At 51.8% G+C, this 20,581-nt stretch overlaps 1 protein-coding gene across 10 annotated transcripts in view; it reads left to right on the top strand.

The window, feature by feature from the left end:
* Positions 1-20,581, top strand: part of MEGF11 (multiple EGF like domains 11) — a 346,779-nt gene that overhangs the window by 300,510 nt on the left and 25,688 nt on the right. For all 10 annotated transcript variants that reach the window (XR_011997433.1, XR_011997432.1, XM_072738858.1 and 7 more), the window contains exons 11-15: positions 10,939-11,059; positions 12,015-12,178; positions 13,241-13,343; positions 18,636-18,782; positions 19,138-19,272. Coding sequence is in view for 8 of the 10 variants with exons in the window: in XM_072738858.1 (XP_072594959.1) it covers positions 10,939-11,059; positions 12,015-12,178; positions 13,241-13,343; positions 18,636-18,782; positions 19,138-19,272 (670 nt within the window). In the remaining 2 variants the exon portion in view is untranslated. The remainder of the gene's footprint in view (positions 1-10,938; positions 11,060-12,014; positions 12,179-13,240; positions 13,344-18,635; positions 18,783-19,137; positions 19,273-20,581) is intronic.

Genomic DNA, 20,581 nt, shown 5'->3' with positions numbered 1-20,581 from the left:
CCTTTCTCTTCCCCAGGAAAAGCCTCTCAGGCCTCAGCTGCTGGGCCTTCTTTGTAGTCAGTCCTGCATTCATTTTTCTTTAATGACTGATTCCACAATCAATAAGCAATTGAACTTGCCGGAGCCTGGGTTCTCGGCCTCTCTCAACCAGAAAGGAGTGGCCCAGACTCCTGCCTTTGGCGGAGGGGGTTCCTAAAATAGGCTGGGACACTGAGTCACTTACCTGCTGTCCAGACCTGTGTCTTTAGGGCAAATTATGAAGCCTGGCACTCAAGGCCTTCCTGGCTGGGCGGGTCTGAGCTCCAGGCTCCTGTCCCGCCTCTGCCCCTCAGCCCCAGAGCTCCAGCAAATCCTAACAGCTTGCCTTACCCTGGACACCCACTCAGCCATGCGCGGCCCGCCACCATGCCTTCATTCCACCGCTTCCCGGGAATGCCCTTGCTGTCTATCCTCCTGGCCAAAGCCTGCCCGTGCAGCCTCCAGGCTCAGCTCTGTTGCCACCTCCTCATGCAGACTTCTTGCTTTCTTCCCACTGGGACATAACCTCCCCATAGTACGATGGCATGTCTGCTCTGGTGGCACGCTGTACATGTTTCTGTCGTCTTTACTAAACAGCTGCACGGGGACAGGTCTCTCAGATTCATCCCTGTGTCCCTGCCCTTTTCTCTACCCTGCCTCCCTCCTACCCAGCCCCTCCCAGGCCTGGCACAGTCTCCTGCACAAAGTGGGATCAGTAACTAGTCATTGAATAAATGCATGGGTAGTTTAGAAGCGTCCCTTAAATCATGAATAGACCACGTTTTGCTTGGACCCTGGTAAACACTCCCCCTGGCATCTGTAGGACCCTCTGTTTCCCTAATATGGTTCCCACTTGGGACCTTGTTGAGACTCTGGCTCTACAGGCCACTGCACTGGGCACATATCACCCAGCCGCCACCTCAGAGGATCTGGGTCCTGTAATACACACACACACACACACACACACACACACACACCCCTTGTATATTCAATCCCCTTGTGAATCTCCATATGAATCCAGCATGTCCATACCATACACACCACACTCAAAGCTACCATGTACAAATCGTCCTTGGGGCTATATGGCCAGGATTGGCCCAAGTGTCTGACATGTAGATGCTAAACTTACCCCATAGCTGTCATGCCACTAATATAGAACACACGGACACCAAACTCTTACACTGCATGGACCACACATGGGGACCCTGATAAGCTATGCCACCCAAATCAAGACCCTGGGACAGTAGGCATAAATGCTATCCCTAACCTATTCTTCATCACATATAAAGCATGTATAATATATATATATATTATATATATATATTATATATATATATATTATATGTAGGCCCACGTGTATTATTCATGTGACATGCATACCACTGCTTGTGCACACATACAAACACATGCACACGTGCACACACACATAGGCTCACCAGAAACATCTAGAAGTAGGAAGGTGGCCCTCCTGTGCTAGTCTCATCTTGTGCCCCTGCCCCACTCTGTGTTCTGCACATTGTCTCCCCCAGGCTCATGAAGGCCTCCCCTAATGCCCACAGTAGGCTCTCCCAGCAGTTAAGAAGCAGTGTTTTCCTGGCACCTTTTCAAACTACTAAAGAAATCATGAAACCTAATGCAGAGTGATTGGGGTCATGTACTGTCACTCCTGCCCAGGGACTCTTGAAGATTTAGGCTCAGCCTTTGCAAGGGAGTTTTGTCCTGTTCTCAGAGGCCTGCAGGAGAGGCTCTGACCCACTGTGGCTGGAATCCTCCCCACCTTGCCCTCCGGTCTCTGAGGGAGCAGTGGAGCTGGTGCAGGGAGAGGCAGGGAGAGGCAGGTGAGGCCTAGAGTGGGAACGCAAAGCTGACTTAGGAAGTGAGGCCTCATAAGAGGTGTGCAATGCTGACATCTTGCCCAGTTGCCAGCAGTGGTGTCCCTATCATCATCATCACTGTACCCAGAGCCTTTTCAGAGGATATATGCCACCTGATGGATGCTGGCACTCTCCCCAGGCTAACCCTCGCTCACAGGGCCTGTTGTTCCATCATCTTAGCTTTATTCCTTCAAACTTTAAAGGCTTTTAGGAGTGTCAGGAGTCTCCTGATACAAGATACAAATGCCCTCTAAGATTGCCCACTGTGAGCCCCTAGAAGCCATTTCTGCCTCCAGCAACATGCATTTAACATGCAATGTGTCGGAAGGCACCTAGGACAGGGCGTGGCATATAGTAGGTGCTCAGGACATCTGGGTCCCCAGCCTCACTGGCCTGTCCACTGTTGAGGTGGCCAAGTTGAGGGGAGAGCTCAGTCTGTGGAGTCAGCCGGCCCCCTTCCCACAGTGACTTGGGGCCAGCTGACCCCTCCAGCCTCAGTTTGGCCTTGCTCTAGGGTGGTTCTTTCTCTAAGAAGGAAGGAATTCCTTACCTGAAGGGCTATTATAAGAACAGAAGGGGACAGGACACCTGGGTTACTCAGTGGTTGAGCATCTGCCTTCGGCTCAGGGCATGATCCCCAAGTCCCAGGGTCGAGTCCTACATCGGGCTCCCTGCAGGGAGCCTGCTTCTCCCTCTGCCTGTGTCTCTACCTCTCTGTGTCTTTCATGAATAAATACATAAATAAAATTTTAACAACAACACCACCAAAAAAACCCCAGAAGAGGACAGAGGACATGAGCGCCTGGCCCAGCTGGCAGCAAGGGAGCTGCACAGTGGAGCAGTCTGTCCTAAGCTAGTGGGTCAGCCCTGTCTGTAGGGGTACAGGGCTGTGGACAGTGGTGAGGACCACAGTCCTGCCCACCCCTGCTCCCCCTCTGCAGGGCCTGGCCCTCTGCATGCCTGCGAGAACTCCACGGGACCTTAGAGTGTCGAGGTGCGGGGGAGTCGCCTGATACATAGTGCTCAGTAAGACCTTACTAGCTTGTGATGCCTTCTCTGAGCTCAGGAGGAATCAGGTGGAGAAGGGGAGAGGACTTACAGACGGGGACAAAGGGCAGCGGTGCAAAGCAGAAGAGAAACTGTTTTACCAAGACAGCCACTGAGTCTCCAAGAGGACCCCCAGTCTTGCAGCCAGGACCTGGCTTTCACTTGAGCCCAGATGTCCTTCTTTGGCCACATGCACTACCTCCCGGGTCTCCCCAAAATATCTTGGTATCTGTTTAGGAACTTTTAGGAGGTATCTGTGCTCCTCCAGAGAAGATTCTTGAGGGGTCAGAGTTACAGAGCATATTTGTGCAGATGAGCAAAACGGTATCCTTTCCTCAAGACCTTCTACTGACATCTGCCAGAAAATTGATGTCATACATACACAAAGTATGATGACGGTCATGTGCGTGTCACCTCTAGAGTTGTGCAGTGCTTAGCCTGCACAGCTGTACAGAGCAACCTCAGCTCACTGATAACCAATTCATTAGAACAGATGTAGATAGGGCTTCCGGGCCTAACCTTCAGCCCTTTCCCACCCGTCCCCCTTGGGAGCCAGACAGAGTGATCCTGGGCATTACCTCTTCAGCATGGGGAGGCAGGGATGGGAATGGATGTGACAAGTGAGTGACCTCCACCCAAGTGGCCTCCACCCTTCTCTCCTCCACATCTCTCTGACCCTCTGCTCCTCATGCCTTATGCAGAGTTTCTTTTCCTCAACGTGCATCCACTGTCAGTTGCTGCTTTATCAGTGACACACTAATTAGGTCCAGTGAGGTTTGCTCTGCACTGGAGAGGCCTCTGTGGTTGGCGTTCAGTCCAGGCTGTTCTCTCTTTGCCTTGTGAGCCATGTGTCATTCTTTCTTTCTGGAAAATCATAAATGAGGCTCCCTATCTGGGAGTCCCACTGCCAGAGTCTGGGAGCTGGGAGTGGTGGTGACAGAGAAGGGTGGGCAGAGGGAGAGCCAGCAGCCCAGGGCTGGCACTCTGCTTGGCAAGGAGCAGACACCTGCCTGGCAGGGGGCTTTGTAAAGAACAAAGCATACTCCGCATGTGTGCTGCCGGCATTGACGTGACGTTGGACACCAAAATCAGCCTGCACTGGTGACCCTGAACCTCCAGGATTAGTAGGGTAGAGAGAGGAACAGAAGCAATCAGAAGATCCGGGAGGCCATGGAAGGCAGAATGGCGACAGGAAGGAGGGAAGGGACTAGCCTGTGTCCTTCTCATGCCACAGCCTCATATACTCGTGCTTGAAAAACATTTCCAAAATGACTGAACTAAGTCAGTACATGTGCACCGAGTGTGGGTGAGGCTCTGGGGCTGGGGCCATAGGGCTGAATGAGACAGGCCCAGTCCCTACCCTCATGGAACTTACAATCCAGTGAATGAGAACTGATTTTTTTTTTTTTAATTCATTACAATTGTTGTGCCGCAGAGGGGCAGGTGACAGGGACCCCTGCTCTGGACGCAGGACGGCAGGGGGAGGTTCAAGAACATGGTGGATGTTGAATAGGACCTTAGGTCACATCTAGTCTGGTGTAGCTATTGGTGAGACCCAGGGCCTGTCACGGTGCCTGGACTATAGTAGATGTTCAGCAAAGGTCTGTGGACTGAATGGATGGGATGTGTGAGGCCGCATCACCATGAGCCAGTGCTTCTGCCTCACTTGCTGCCATGTATCCTGACCCCAGATGCAGGGCCTTGTCTTTAGAGAGAAGTATAGGACCATCTATACTTCTCCAACAAGAGGGCATGTGGGTCAGGATGGCTTCCCTGGCTGGCTGTCCCAGAGTCCTCTCTGCTAAGCTCCCATAGGGAGCATACCCACCACCCTGGCCTGGGTCTAGAGAACCCAGTTCCACTTTGTTTACACTGCCTCCTACCCACATATTTAAGGAGACCCAGAGATGAACTTGCAACATTGCCTCCCTCTTTTGTGAGAGGGAGGGTCAGCTGCTTTCCATCCTCCTCCTCCTCCCACTCCAAAAAATACTCATTAACCTCTGGCCCATTGCAAGGAAAATGGATGATCCACACAAGAAGCCCAGCTGCTGATTAATTTTCCCAAACAGGGCCAAACTACAAAGCAGCATATTGCAGGGGAGAAAATTCAATAAACAGCATTTGAAACAAATTTAATAGAACATATAGCTCATTACCCACTGGGGTCCGGGCCTCTGCTGCCACGTTGTGCAAGAAGGCAGGTGGAAAGTGTAGGGGAGATTTGCATCTCTTTAGCAGGACCAGCTCCAGGGGTTCCATTCTGGCAGTAGCTCTTTCAAATCAAGTTCAAGATGTTAATAGCCAATGCTGCATCTATAATTAACAGGCCTTTGGGTGGGAGGAGGTGTTTACATCCATCCTCCATTCACAGAGTGGAGATGCTGAGCAGACCCGGCAGGCTTCCCCCAGTGGAAGCTGGAACCTCAAGGACTTGCCCCATGGGAGGGCTCCCTTCCTGGGGCTGTGGGATATGGGCTGTGTGGAGGGGAGATGGAGAGATGGGGATGCATAAGAATGTAAGAATACTCAGGCATCAACTTCCAGGTGTTGAGGAAGGCTCAAAGCATCTGGGCCTCAAGCAAGCAACCCTTCCTCAAGGTCAGGGTCATGTCTTGTGGGCGCCGTGGGCGCCCGTGGTGAGTGTGCTGTCAGTATGAGCAGAGCAGCATAGGCTCTCTGAGAGTTTCACTCCATCTAGGCTGTTAGGATCCTGTGCCTGAAATGGGAGCCAAGAGATTCAAGGTCCAAGCCCCTCCCTGCCTGGCATTGAGTTGTATGGCCTTGGGCAGGTCGCTTCCCCTCTCTTGGCCTCAGTGTCCTTACCAAGGGATTCCCAAAGTCCTCCCAGCTCTGGTACAATGGGCTGTCCCCCCAATGTTATGAATGGTATATGGTCAGGTTCAGGCTATGCATTAGCAGAGGAGGCAGCCACCTAGCTGGTGTGATTCTTGGAGCCCCAGGAGGACTCCACAGCCCTGGGCCACCATTCCTACCATCCCTCCCTCCTTTGGGTTAAGACCTCTACTGCAGGCGAGATGTTCAGAGAGTCATTGCTGAAGGGCCCTTAGAGACAACCCAGCCAGTGGTTCCCAGCTAGACATTTTGCAAAGGCTGTAGCAGGTTGCCAGGAGAGGTTTTGAACGTTTCACAGAGCCTACAGGCAACCTCCCATTGCCTGTGATGAAGCTAACTAAAGCACCAAGGTTTTTCTTTTGCTTTTAATCAGAATTAACTCTACGTGATATCTCAGGTTAGCGTGCACTCACTAGAAGCTCTGATTGGTTGTAGGTGACATCATTGGAATTTCTAGGTCATGGTTGGGCGACAAGATGCTGCCACCAGAGTCACATGGCATGTGGTCACTGGCCAAATTGCACCTATTCAATACGTGAGTGGCCTTAGACATCAGCACAAAGTGTCAGCAGTGTCTTTCAGATTCAGAGGGTTTTGTGGAGGGAGGATACTCCCAAGGGTCCATGGTGTCGAAAAGTTAGGGAGATGGATTGATTTTAATAGCCACATATAATCAAAAAGGAAACTAAGGCCTGTATATTACCCAACACAAACACAAGTCCATCAGTGAGACATGTGCTGGATGGAGATCTTGGGGAACAGCCTCAGTACAGGGCCCTAGGGTGCTCCTTGCTGAGGGACTGAGGGTACCAAGCGCTAAGCTATGTGAGGCACAGGAGATGCCAAATGCAAACTCCCCAGCTTCACTCTGATGTGAGCTCACAAGCCAGGCCTGTTGTCCTGTCCTTTTCCCCAGAGTGTGAAAAGACCAACAGATGTGAATTCAGGGCTGGTCTGGGCCAGAGCGGGGGGTGGGAAGCAGACAAGACCCGGCCCCACAGCCTGTCCCCTAAGGAGCACTGGCCTACGGGTCTCAGGTCATGGCCCTCTGGCTTTCAGTCTCCTTTTCATGAAAGCTATGGGCTTGATCATCTCTACCTTTCTGTTCAGCTCAGAGGGTCTTATCTCCCTGAGTGGGTGCCCTGGAGGCCCACAGGCTAATTTTCCAGCTGGACTTCTCACCCTCAGCCTGGCCAGGCAGGGTTTGGGCCACGGTGTGGCTTGGAACTTTAGACCAGGATCTGGCCTGGCTCTCCCTGTTCATGAGCGCCCCCAGAGCGGCCTAGAGTCAGTGTGATAGCATAGGACCCAGTCTGAGACCAGACAATATTCTGCTTCCTGTGTGTGATGGACGCCACCCAACGTAGGCCCGCCAGGGCCCCTCACCCATCTATTCAACACTGTGGAATCCCTGTAGTCTATGCCAGGGCCTGAGCTACAGATGCTGGGGCAACTCAGATAAGATCCTTGTTCTCCTGAATCTCTAGTCTACCTAGGGGAGCAGACAGCAAATCCATGGACAGATACACATCTGGAGGCCGGCAGGTGTGTGCCTGTGTGGACACAGCCTGGGAGCTGCCCGAGGGCAGAGACTGGGTCTCAGCATCCTGCGTGCCCCTGGAGCACACTACCAGGGCTGGCTCAGAGTTGGTCCCATGCAGCGAACAGTCATTGAATTGCCTGGCATGAGAGAGAAAGCATATGGGAAGTGCCCAGTCCTTCTGGTTGTCCACAGTAGAAGCAGTAGAAGCCAGCGTGTACATACAAACATCTCATTTCAATTAAACAACCTTTATTGAGGGCCCATTATGTACCAACAGGGTCTCAAGCCCTGAGAATCTAGACATGAATAAAATCATATTCCTGCCTCCTTGAGCTCACCACCAGCCCAGGGCAGAGGCAGGCGCATGAGCCCACCAGGATCCCCAGGGTGCTCAGAGGGTGGTGGCTGTGTGTGCACCCATCGCCACCAGGGCAGGCCTGGGGAGGGAACACAGCAGGAGGGGAAAATGACGAAGGAGTCACAAACTTCTACCCAAATCCACACGGGCAGGTAAACAGATACCCCTAGACACACACACACACACACACACACACACACACTCATAGGTGTATACACTGACTATCTAAGTGTGTGTAGACACAAAGACTGACTTCTGTAGACTCAGACTCCTCACAGGCCATCATGATTAAAGCCCAGATTGGGGGATGTGTACGGGGGAGAGAATGGCCTGTGTGTTGGGAGTTGATACCTGGGGCACCTTGGGAATCACTCCACCACCTTGGCCAGGGGGATGCCGGGAGGTGGGCAGAGCTGTTAGTCTAAATCCGAGAAGTTAGGCTGACTATTGGCTTGCTGTGAACGTCAATCAAGAGACAGCCAATCAACAATAGACCAGGCCTGCTGCTCACATCAGTGGCCAGACGTAGGGAGTGGGACAAAAGGTTTAACAGCTAGTACTTGTGCTTCTTGAGGAGTTGAAGCAGGTAGGAGTCAGGACAGCGGGGTGGTGGAAGGGGAGTGCTCAGGATTTGCCCTACCAGGCTCATGGTCCTTCAGCGAACTCTGCACTTGAGAAACTGCTCTCTTCCCTAAGTGGACTTTTTGCTCTTAGGAGCTAACAAATCGAAAGTGGAGGAGCTCCTGGCACATGGTAGCCCCACAGGGAACAGTCATTCTGTCCTCTAAGACCATGCCCCTGGTGTGTGGTGATGAAATTTCTGGCCTGTTTCAACTGTGAGGAGGGGAACCAGAAGGTGGGAGGGAGCAGGTGACCTTGGGGGCATGAAGCTAGGATCCCTGCCCTCCATGAGCACCAGCTATCCTCTACTGCACAGGGCCTGGCATTGTTCATTGAGTGAGAGAGGGATCCCTCCTCCAGAACTGCCTTCTGCCAACACCTTGGAGAGCTTCGTGTATTCTTTGCACAGAGATATTTCCTTGCAGTCATAACAGCTTTTACAGCACTCTCTACCTTCCAGGCACAGTTCTATCTACTTCAAATATAATTTAACAATCGTACGAGGTAGGGATGTCATTTTTCCCATTTCACAGATGCAGGAACTCAGTCCCAGAGTGGTTTAGTAAATTGTGCACGGTCACGCAGTGAGTAAGCGGTGGAAGCAGGATGGCACCAGAGTCCATTCTGTAACCACTGGGCCCTGCCACGCGTCTGGAAGGAAGATCTGATTCTCACTCCTCCCTCACTATCTTCTCCTTCATCCTCACTAGTGCCCTAGGGGGCGCTGGATGAGGCTCTGAGTCTCCATTTCCTTCTCTGGGAAGCAGAAAGTCCTCTCAGCCTGGCAACCTCAAGCTGTCAATATTCCTGCATGGGTTTTGCTGGGAGAAAATTAGTGCCTGGGTGCAGCCTTCGGGGGCAGGGGGCAGATATTTCAAGCTGGGCACTCTGCATCTTGCCTCCTGGAGTAGGGCCAGGACGAAGAGCCTTCTCGGAGCCCCGTCAGCAGGCCCACAACCAGGCTCACAGGCCCCTGGAGGCCCCCCGGGAGGACTGGGGCTGGGGCCGCTAATGAGGAGACCGGGAGAGAAACCCTTGTCCCTTAAAGTAAACTCATGCAGAGAAACTCATAAGCTGTGCCTGCAATTTGCACGCTGGCCAAGGCCCTCAGAGCTTAAATCTATTCCTAGGGGCTATTTATAGTCTTAGAAAAATTAGAGTTTTCTGGTAATGGGAGTACTGCAGACTCCAGCTGATGAGGGCCTGCCAGTGACCAGCAGAGACTAGAGTGGAACCATGGAGCCTTCTGGTGAAGGACTTCAACGTCTAGCGATGACATGCTCAGAGCAAACAGCCCTATAATGGGCTCCTGAGTAGAGAAGGCATGTCCTGGGGGGCTCACGGAAGAAAGCCCAAGCCCCCTTACCTGGCATTCAAGGCTCTCAGCTCCCCTCTAAATAGCCCCCTCACCTCTCCCTGCACGGACTCCTCCCCCAGCTACCCTTAGAATATTCTCAGCTCTCATGCTCCTCTGCACTCTTGTCACACTCTTCCCACCTGGATTGCCTTTACCTCGTTCTTCTCTGGGGAATTGAATGGTCCCACCCCTCAAGCCTCCAAAGTCCCCATTGCCCTGTAATGTGCCCCCACTCTGTATCCTTCACTGGAAGAAATAGCCCACCTATGGAGGCCTGGGCTGAGGTACCCAACTTCTCTATACAATTGCTTTACCTATAAAATGGGTATAATGCTGAGGCAATCATCTCTGGCGAGTCTTATGAGGATTAATATGATGATGCGTGCTCCTGACATTGAGAATGCGCTCAGTAAACATTGACTATGACTACCTAGATTTAACATCTCTGAGGTTCAAGTAGATGGGGATAGAGTATTATTACCTGTGTTATGGGGTTGTAAGAGAGTCAAATAATACTGAGAGGCAAGGGGTTACATTCTGTGCTGCCGTGCCCCATGCAGACCCAGAGACCAAGTTCTGAGGGGCTTTGCCCATCTGGAGCTGTAGTTTGGAAACCCCTCCCCTGACTGGTGACAATTACTGCATTCGTTTCCTATCACTGCCATGACAAACTACACATTGAGTGGCTTAAGGCAACACAGATTTATTACCTTACAGTTCTGTAGGTCAGATCTGGGTCTCATAAAACTAAAGTCAAAGTCTGCAGGCTCTGTTCCTTTCTGGAGGATCCAGGGGAGAATCCACTTCCTGTTCATTCAGGGCATTGGCGGAATTCAGTTCCCAGGGTTGTAGGACCGAGGTCCCATGTTCTTGCTGGCTCTAAAATGAGGATTGATCCTACCGTTCAGAGGCCACTACATTCCTCGGCTGTGGTCCCCTTCCTCTGTCTTCAAGGTCAACACAGGCAGGTGGAGGACTTCTTATAGCCGATCTCTCCAACTGTCTTTAGTCATCTTCTACTTTTAAGGACTCATTGTGATTAGATTGGGTCCACCTGTGTAATCTAGAATACTCTCCGCATCTCAAGGTCCTTAGCCACATCTGCAGAGTCCCTTTTGCCATGTAAGGGAACATATTCACTGGTTCCAGGGATTAGAACGTGGATATCTTTTGTGGGGGCTGGAGGGGAGGGCATTACTCTGCCTCCCATAGCCCCCCAGCATGGGACAACCTCTGATCTAAAATTTACCTCCTTCTTTTCCAGGGAGAGGTCTGTGCGGTTCCATGTGCTGCAGGGACCTACGGCCCCAACTGCTCATCGGTCTGTACCTGTCACAATGGTGGCACCTGCTCCCCAGTGGATGGTTCTTGTACCTGCAAGGAAGGTGATGTGCCTTCTGCCCAATCCCATGCCCTCAGATGTGCACACTTCCCTGGGTGGGCTGCCCGCTGAGCTGCGCGGGCTGTTCCTGCCTCATCTACCCCCATGCAGGTTCAGGGAGCTTATATGTCAGGTCCCAGCCAAGGAGACCCAGGCCGGGGACTTCAATAGCAGAGATATAATAGAGGGGATTAGTTATAATGGCATCAGAATCACTGGGGGGAAAGTGAGCAAACCAGAGATTAGCAGCTGAGGGAGGAGCTGCCACTGCTCCTGCCTAGGGTGGGAGGGACAAATGGAGGAAATGGGGTTCCAGAGGGCCACCAGGTGGGAGCGGGGATGTGGATAGAGGGGCTGCGTGACAGCAGCGAATACAGGGGAGACCCAGCCATTGCCACCATCAGGGGCCAGGCCGGAGGCAGACGAAGCAGAGGAGGGACCAGGCATCACTTCTACTCCCCACCTGCGGTCTGTGAGCTAGGTCTCCCATTATGAAGCCCACCTGGGAGCCAGCTGAAGGGGAAGCCTGGTATATGCAGTTGCAGGGATCAGCCCCCCATAACTCAGAGCTGGGGAAGCAGAGGAATGGATCTGAGAGCAAACAGGCCGATGACCAGCCTCAGAATGGAAAACCAGCCTGTCTTGCAAGCAAAGGGCCCTAAAATAAGCCACCTGATTCTATCCTGGGCTGAGTTAGCCCTCTGCATCTCAGCTGGCTCCCCGTCCTAGGCGGGGTCATGCACCCACAGTGAGAGCAGTTGAGGGGAGGCAGGAGCCCTGGGGTCTGGCCCTAGGTCTCTTAACCGCTGTGCCGTGTTTCTGAGTAGCAGGTGGAATGTGTGTTCCAACCCAGTGATCAGAAAAGCAGTGGTTTAGGTGGCAGGTACCGAGCTGGGGGGTAGGCAGAAAGCCGTGCCCAGCCCCGATGGAGAAGTGACAGAGCCTTTCCCTCCCCTCAGGATGGCAAGGCCTGGACTGCACCTTGCCGTGTCCCAGCGGGACGTGGGGCCTGAATTGCAATGAGAGCTGCGCCTGTGCCAATGGGGCAGCCTGTAGCCCCACAGATGGCTCCTGCTCCTGCACCCCCGGCTGGCTCGGAGACACCTGCGAACTGCCCTGTCCCGTGAGTGCCCATGGCTGGGAAGGGCGGGCAGGCCCAGCACCCCCCTCACCCTTGCCCTGCGGTTAATCTGTCTTCAGAGGCATGCACAGAAGAGCACTGGCCCAGATGGTGGGACCCTTAGATCCAGGTCTCAGCCCAAGTTCTGACCTCTGTGGACACTGTCCAACTTTGGCCCTCAGCCCTTTCATCTATAGAATGGCAAATATCGGGCAGATATAGTGCCTCCATGTCACTTCCCCCTTGCTGCGCTTGGTTAACATTCTTAACTGACCCTGGCATGTTGACCTGAGCCCAGTGCAGCCTCAGAATCCTCAGCATGATGCTACAGGACAGCCCTACTGACCCCTCAGAGTTGCTGTTCCTCAATAATTTTATGATCAGGGTATGAGAGGACAAAACCAAGCACTATTCAGTGATAACCACCGAGACTTAATCACTGGATTTTAGTCTAAGATACAGTTAAGTTCAACCAACCAATATGTGATATTGTTGAATGAGGCCTGCAGTCCTGGGTTCAAATGTGGACTTTGCCACTTCCTAACTATGTGATCTTGACCCGATTTCTCATCCTTAAATTGTGAATATAATGGAACCATCCCATAGATATGCTGTGGGGATTAAGAAATATGAGTAACAAAAGGTTCTTGATACCTAATGAGCACGCAACAAATGTTGAGTGCCACTGTCTTGCCTAGAAATGAAGAATAAACCAGTCATTCTCTACCTGTGATCAATGTATTATGATTTGCAAAGTGCATTCTCACCTGCAGTTTTAGCTTACAATCACTAACTACAGCCCTTCGAGCTTGACCACCGAGAAGTAGGGCAGGACCGTCACCACCTTCCTCCAAACCCCATACTCCTATTAACACAACCAAAAAATTATTTGGAGTGGCCTTGTGGCCATGTTGAGCACAGTTATAAAAAGTGCTCCAGCTGTGCTCCGGCCACAGTCTCTCTCTATCCCCTCGGGACACTGGCTCAGGTTGTCATCAAAATCCAACAGAAGCGTGTGAACCTCTGGGTGTCTGGGTCTGATCATTTCTCTCCTTCCCTACACAGGATGGCACATTCGGGCTGAACTGCAGTGAGCGCTGTGACTGCAGCCATGCGGATGGCTGCGATCCGGTCACGGGCCACTGCTGCTGCCTGGCTGGATGGACAGGTAACCACCCCCACCCCACCTGTGAAACCAGGTCCCTGGTGTTCTACTTCTCTTGACTGTTCTTTCTCTTTCACATATTCTTCTTGCTCCTTACATATGCACCTGTCCCTTCTCTCTTCTGGGCCTTTGTTCTCCATTCATTTCAAGCAAACAAGTTATTGAACACCTGTTATGTGCAGGCTTTGTCCTAAAGGCTAGGAATATACCAGTAAGAAATCAGACAATGGCTGACACACAGTGGGTGTAGGTGCTTAATCTGTGTTCACAAAGGATATGGTAGAGTCAGGGATGGGGACTTCCTGCTTAGCCCAGAGTCACACTCCTGGGCCCCTATATGTGTCCATCAGCATGCCTCCCAAACACAGGGAAAATCCATCCCACTGCCACCACTGTGGTCCTCTAAGCACCATCTCTCAGCTGGCCCTGCCATGGCCTCCTACTTGGTCTCTGGGCCTCCTCCCCTCTTGCCCAGCTGTATCCATTCTGCATATGGTGGCCACAGTGAACTTCTCAAAACCCAGCTCCGTTCACAGGAGGAGTCCTGCTCCAAGTGCCTCAGTGGCTTCCCATGACACTTGTTGAAAATCCACAGGGTCTATATGACCTGGCCGCCACCCAACTCTGCCACCTTTTGCCCCTTCCCATCACTCACTACACTGCAGCCACCTGGGCCAACCACCTTCTTGACCTCAGGCATTTTGTACATGCATTCCCTCTGCGTGGGTTGCTCTTTCCTTTTCTCTGCACCTGATAATGCCCTCTCTCCATTACAACATAACCAAGACTATGTACGTCTTATTAATTCTCATAATATCCTACACTCTTCTTTTTGCCATACTTACCTCAATTGTCACTGAAGTCTCATTTGAGTATTTATTATCTGCCTCCCCAATTAGACCATCAGCTCTCTGGAGGCAGAGCCTTGCTCACCACTGTGTCCACCACCTGCCACCCACTGAGAGACAGATGACATGGTGGTTAAGAACACAGATCTAGGGGCACCTGGGTGGCTCAGTGGTTGAGCATCTGCCTTTGGCTCAGGTCATGATCCCAGGGTCCTGGGATCAAGTCTCGCATCAGGCTCCCTGCAGGGAGCCTGCTTCTCCCTCTGCCTATGTCTCTGCCTTTCTCTGTGTGTCTCTTATGAGTAAATAAATAAAATCTTTTTAAGAGAGAGAGAGAGAGAGAGAGAGAGAGAGAACCCAGAGCTAGAGCCAGGCTGCCTGGGTTTGTGACCTTGGGCAAGCCCTTTAACCTCTCAGGGCCTGAATTCTCCATCCATAAAATGCAGATAATTGTAATCCTCACAACTACAGGGTCATTTTGAAGTTTAAATGAGTTAATACCTGTAAATGCTAACAGTGCATGGTGCTGTGCTCAAGAAATGTAGCCCATGAATACAGGAAGTGCTTAATAATGCTATGCTGTGTGAATGTGCTCAGTGGTGGATAGAGAAAGAGAGATACAGGCATTACTGGCAGTGTAGGTCTTGAAATAATCATTCACACCAGGTTGCTCAGCAGCCTCTGTTTTCCACAACCAGAAAGCGTCTGAGCAGCAGAAAGCCAGGGACATGGCTTCCTCTATAGCATCTCTGACTTGGCTCCCCTGACCTGCCCCATGGAACAGAGTGAGGCCCCACTCTAGTAGTCACTGGTACCCCAGATCCCTAGCTGGAGCCAAGTGGAAATCCACTTTAATTTTTCATTGCCTTAATTTCAAGTGAGTCGATAAGATTTTAATGATATCTGGTGCTTAAAAATTCTGTCTTTGATGGACAACTTTTCAGCAAGGCCTCTGCTGTTCTAATGTAAAGCTAATTTTCCCATATATGGTCCTGAAGTCTTTTCAAAGGAGTGATTGATGTCCTGAGGTTTGTCTTGGAAAAGGGGACCAAGGAGGGAAAAGGAGGCGACAAGATATAGGCCTCGGACTCCCACTTGGTGAGCCCTCCCCACCTATCCCTGCCCCAAGAAGTCCACCCCTGACTTCCTAGTTCTTGGCGTATTGCTCATGCCTTAGCTCAACACCAGTTTTGCTCTGCCCTAAATTCTCCCCTTGCCCACATAAGCCTCAGACTTCAACAAGTGCCATCATGTCTAATTCACCTTGCCCTGTACATAGTACATAGGAAAACAGGGCATAGATAAGGCCTCTCTTCAGGTTGAGGGTTACCTTCAACCCTGCAGAGGGTTGTAGGGAACAGCAGTTTGACCCATGTGCCTGGGTCAGGCCACAGAGAGAGCGTGAGACAGAGATGGGATCAGAGGTCCCTGTCAAGCAGCAGTCTAGTAAATGTTTACTGAAGTAAATTTAAAGAAGCTGGGCTATACTCATATATGGTTTTTCCCCTTAAAATGAAGGAACCTCCAAGGTGATCTACTCTAACCTCCTCAGACTACAGTTGAGGAAAGGAAGTTGTCCAAGGTCTCAGGGCATTAGTGTCAATAGGATGGGGACGTGAGATCATTTTGCAAGAAGGAGCCATCTGTTTGTTCAATTAGCATTTATTGACCGAAGCAACCACCAAGTCCTTAGTTGGCAACTACTGTGTACCCAGCACTGTGTCAGGCCCAGCAGTAAATAGCAAAACTCAATAACAGCACTAGTCCCTGGACACCAACTAGTGTCCCTAGTGCTAGGCACTAGGGGCACAAAAATAACCAGGATGGCATCCTGTCCACTAGGAGCACCAAATCCATCCTGTCCAAAGGAGGGTCATGTCAATAAGCCATGCTCCCTGTCTTCAAATTGCTGGCAGGGGAGACAAGACTTATGCATGAAACATTCAAATAATAGGCAGGGACAAAGCTGTATGCCACTATCAGCTAGCTGCTCGAATCCCTGAGCAGCCATCCAGAAAGGCTTCCTGGAGAAGGAGGATCCAAACCAGACCTTGAAGGATGTGGGTTACTGAGTTGTTGGCCTTGTGACATGAACCTGAGGTCACAATACATAGATTCTTAGCCTAGCTTTACCCATCAATGTAGATGTTTAGGGGGTCCTGAAAAAGAAAGCAGGGAGATTCTATAAGACAGGGAAGGACCTCTGAGGGGGATTACTATCCCTATTCACCTACTGGGAAAATAGGGCATAGATAAGGCCTCTCTTCAGAAGTTGTAGTTGGGTGACCCTCCCACCAGGCCAAGGGGCAGCTTCTTTGACCACTCCAGTAGAACTAGAGCACTCTATGCAGGCAGAAACCCTGGACCCCTCTCCCCACTCAGGTCCCAGTGTCTTAAGTTCTGGGGAGTCCTTAGGACATGTAAAAACCTCCAACAGGGGTCCCTACTCCCACAGAACCTGGCCTAGAATATAATAATTGCCAGATCCTAAGAACCATGAGCCCCTGCTGTCACCTGCAATCTGCATAATCATCTTGCAGCCATGGTTCTCAGTCCCCAAGAAAGAGGACCCCTTTTTGGCATGAAAATATTTTGAGGTTCCCATACGGGACAGCAGCTGTACTTTTAATATCTGTCAATTGGGAGAACACACAATAGCAACAAGCTGCCATGAATTCAAGGGGGCTTTTGCACGCGTTGTGTTTTACTAATCACAGCGGTGTCTGCAGAGGGTTGTAGGGAACAGCAGTGTGACCCATGTGCGTAGGTCAGCCCACAGAATGAGCATGAGACACAGATGGGATCAGAGGTCCCTGTCAGGCAGCAGAGTCTGCCCTAGTCCAGTGTGCCTCCGGGGACAGCGGAGTCCCTCGGCCTGCAGTCTGATCCTGGCTTTCCAACAGAAGTATTCCTTGGAGCAGGTCACAGCTTCTGTGTCTCTAGAGAAGGGGAAAGTTGAAGCAGCATCCAAAGCTTTGAACGGCTTCGTGGTTCTGGCTTCCCCAGGCTCTCCTCCGCTCAATCCAGGGGATTTGTGCAGGGTTAGCCCCTGGAGCAGCTGAAACTGCCCCGAGAGATACCTCCACTGGGGGGCAAGGCCTGCAGGCCAGATTCCCTCCCTCCACAAAGAGGCCTCATTTCCCGGAGAGTGGCATCTGAAGCCCTGGCCCTGCTGCTGAATTGAGATGTCACAGGGAGGGAGCCCGGGGAGGGGATGTGGGCGCCAGACTAGACAAGCACTAGAGGATGACCAGAGCCTGTTGCAGCCCCTCCCTTGCCGCTCTCTCCAGCTGCTCAGCCCCCCTTCCCTTTCCCACGGGCTCAGGTGGGCTCGTACAACTCCAACCTGCCTCCAAATTGGTCCCACTGCTCTCCCGCTGCTGCTGGGGCTGGCTCTCTTCACTGGGCCCAAGCGTCTTCTTCCATCTTTCTTCCTCTTTCCTGTCCCGATAACAAGGCAGACATGATTTTTAAACTAATTCTGCTCTTCTCTGAGCCTCTGATGTTCACCTTCCAAAGCCAAGCCAGTTTCCTGTGTCCCGCTCACCTAATGCATGTCGGATTGGAAGTATCTGCCCGAGAGGAAACCCCACCCCAGAGCCTCAGGCCTTTTGAAATTCCTTCTTAGCCTTTGGGCTGTAATCACCTCAGTACATTTCTCCTCTATCTCAGCTCAGAAAGCCTATTTAATCCTTCTTCCTCTTTCTTAATAGAGTACATGGCAGTGCAGAGAAAACATCAGAGGGCATCACATATGGTGACAGTAAAATGTCATTTTGCAAAGTGTCAGTTTCTATCTTACCCATGTGTGCACATATGACCTAAAATCCACATGGCACCGAGGGGCTGTGGTCCAAAGAATCTGAGAAGACGCCACCCATTGTCTGAGCCTGCACCCTGGGGCTGGGTGGCTGGAACCTATAGGACCAGTGGCTCCAGGGCTAACATGAGTGGGTGTGTAGGTCACTCCCAGCTGCTTCAGCCCTGCCCCATAACAGCGTTCACTTGCCCATAGTTGGTTTCTCTCAAGCTTAACCTTGGATACCAGCTAAGATGTCAAAAGTGAAGGTGGCCCTTCATGACCTGGTCCCTTCTCTTGGTCCTACAATCTCAACTCTTGCCATACCTCATTTTGTACTTTGTGGTTCAGCTACACTATGCTATGTTTTCTTTTAAGGCATGATTCTCCTTCTTGCCTCCCATTTTTTGCACACACAGTTTCCTTTATCCTGTAAATTCCTTCTTGGCCCTGAAGACTCACTTCAGGTATCACCTCTTCCTGGAAGCCCTCCCTGACCAGCCAAGCCCGGACTAGAGTTTTCCTCTACATTCCCAGATGCACCGGGCTCACCTCCACCCCTTTATTCTGCACAGTGCCCCTTCCCATCATCCTTCCTTCTGCCTTCACTCCTCTTACCACTAACCCAAGTCTACCTCTGGCCCACAGGCATCCGCTGTGACAGCATGTGTCCGCCTGGTCGCTGGGGTCCCAACTGCTCTGTCTCCTGCAGCTGTGAGAACGGTGGCTCCTGCTCCCCAGAGGATGGGAGCTGCGAGTGTGCCCCTGGCTTCCGAGGACCCTTATGCCAGAGAAGTAAGGCTGAGCCCCCACCCCACAGATGGCTCACCCTCCCCACCCCTTCCCTGTTGGAACTAGACCTGGCCTGAGAGGGGCTGGGTTCACAGAGTCAGCCCCCATCCGGTTCCTCCCTCCTAGTCCCCTCTCTTCCTGTGCTGGCTTTTCTGTCCCAAAGTTCAGGGCCCAGCCAGGGTCCTCAGTGAAAACAGGACTATACCACACTCCTTTCTGCAGAGGACAGGCCCTCAGAGGTGCAGGGTAGAGACAGTTCTCCCTAAGTAGCCTCCCTTCATCCCTGTGGGACAGGACAGGTAGCCAAGCTGACTGGGGCCCCTGAGGCTGCTGACCACTGTCTCCACTTCATCCCCAGTCTGCCCCCCTGGGTTCTATGGCCATGGCTGCGCCCAGCCCTGTCCACTCTGCGTGCACAGCAGCGGGCCCTGCCATCACATCAGCGGCATCTGTGAGTGCCTCCCTGGATTCTCCGGAGCCCTCTGCAACCAAGGTAGTGTCTCCAAGGGAAGTGTGGGCCAGGGAGGTGAGACATCCTGGGAGGGAAGTGGCTGGAAGGAGGGGCTTGGGGATTCTCATCATACTCTGTGGAGGCAGCTCCCTGCCCATCAGGGCTTCAGGGCTTGGGCCTACCTTTCTGCGAATTAGTTACCAGCAGGCATGAGACAAAGGTATTATGCAGTTAAAGGAACAGGCTCAGAAAGGTTAAATGACTTCTCCATGGTCTCACAGCTAGAAAGTGGCAGAGCTGAGAAATTCTTACTCCAAAGCTGATGAAAAGTGAAATTCGTGTAACTGACTTCTGCATAAGAAGTGTCCCCAAATGGCTTATGCTGAGTGCCAAGTGGTAAAGGCAGAGGATGATGTGGGAACTCAGAGGAGACAGTTCTGGCATGGGCTGGAAATGGCAACTTCCCAGCCCTTTCCCCCCCTCTCCCCACAATCGGGCCAACCTCACTGATCCCTCTCAGCACACTTTCCTGTCTCAGACGCAGAATCCTTTGCAACTCCACCTCCAGCCAACCTCCACCACTCAACAGGACTCCAAAAGGGAGATAAAGCTTATTTGCATCGGTGTGCTGCTAAACTGGCTCTCTGTAGACGAAAAGCCTTGCTTTGTAACATTTGCCAGCAAGTTCCATGATCTAAGTATCTCCACCATGGCTGACTCTGTGGCACCAGGGGTTTACCATGGGTCACAAATTCCTGAATATTTAACAACCAGTGTGAAGGTAGAAGCTGGCCCCAGCACACACTGCTGCTTATTGTCATCCCTGGCTCAGTTTGGCCAAAGTGGCGTTGATTTGCGAGATGGTTCTGTGCTACGCAGGCCTTCAGCTAGGCCTCAGCCTAAGAGGCAGAGAAGGAAGAAAGGCGGAGAGTAAGCAGCACGGGTGTGGACATCCAACTGTCCGGCAGTGGGGAGAGGCTGTGGGATGCAGGGGCTGGGTGGGGATGGCAGAGGGGACTGAGAACGTAGCCTGGGGCCTTTGGGACAGCTTTGAACACAGGGTTACAGAATTTGCACTCTGTCCTGTAAGGAGCAAAGAGATCTCAGACTAAGGTAAACTTAGAGCTTAAAGCAACTTGAAGGTCATCTGTGCAAGAATCTCATCTGATCTGTGTTTAAATGCTTCCACTGAGAGCTCACTACCTCCCGGGGGAGCAGATCCTTTTGATGAATAATCACCACTGAGCTGGGCTGGCTTTGTAAGTGTATGGGCCGTTAATATGGATGAGTGGAAAGTTCACTCCGTGATGCTTTGAGGTCATGAGAAGTTTGGGCTCCAGGGAAGTATATG

Source organism: Vulpes vulpes, chromosome 15, assembly GCF_048418805.1.
Source record: "Vulpes vulpes isolate BD-2025 chromosome 15, VulVul3, whole genome shotgun sequence".
Lineage (NCBI taxonomy): Eukaryota > Metazoa > Chordata > Mammalia > Carnivora > Canidae > Vulpes > Vulpes vulpes.
Note: the sequence above shows the minus strand (reverse complement) of the source record. Positions and strands in the feature narration are given on the sequence as shown.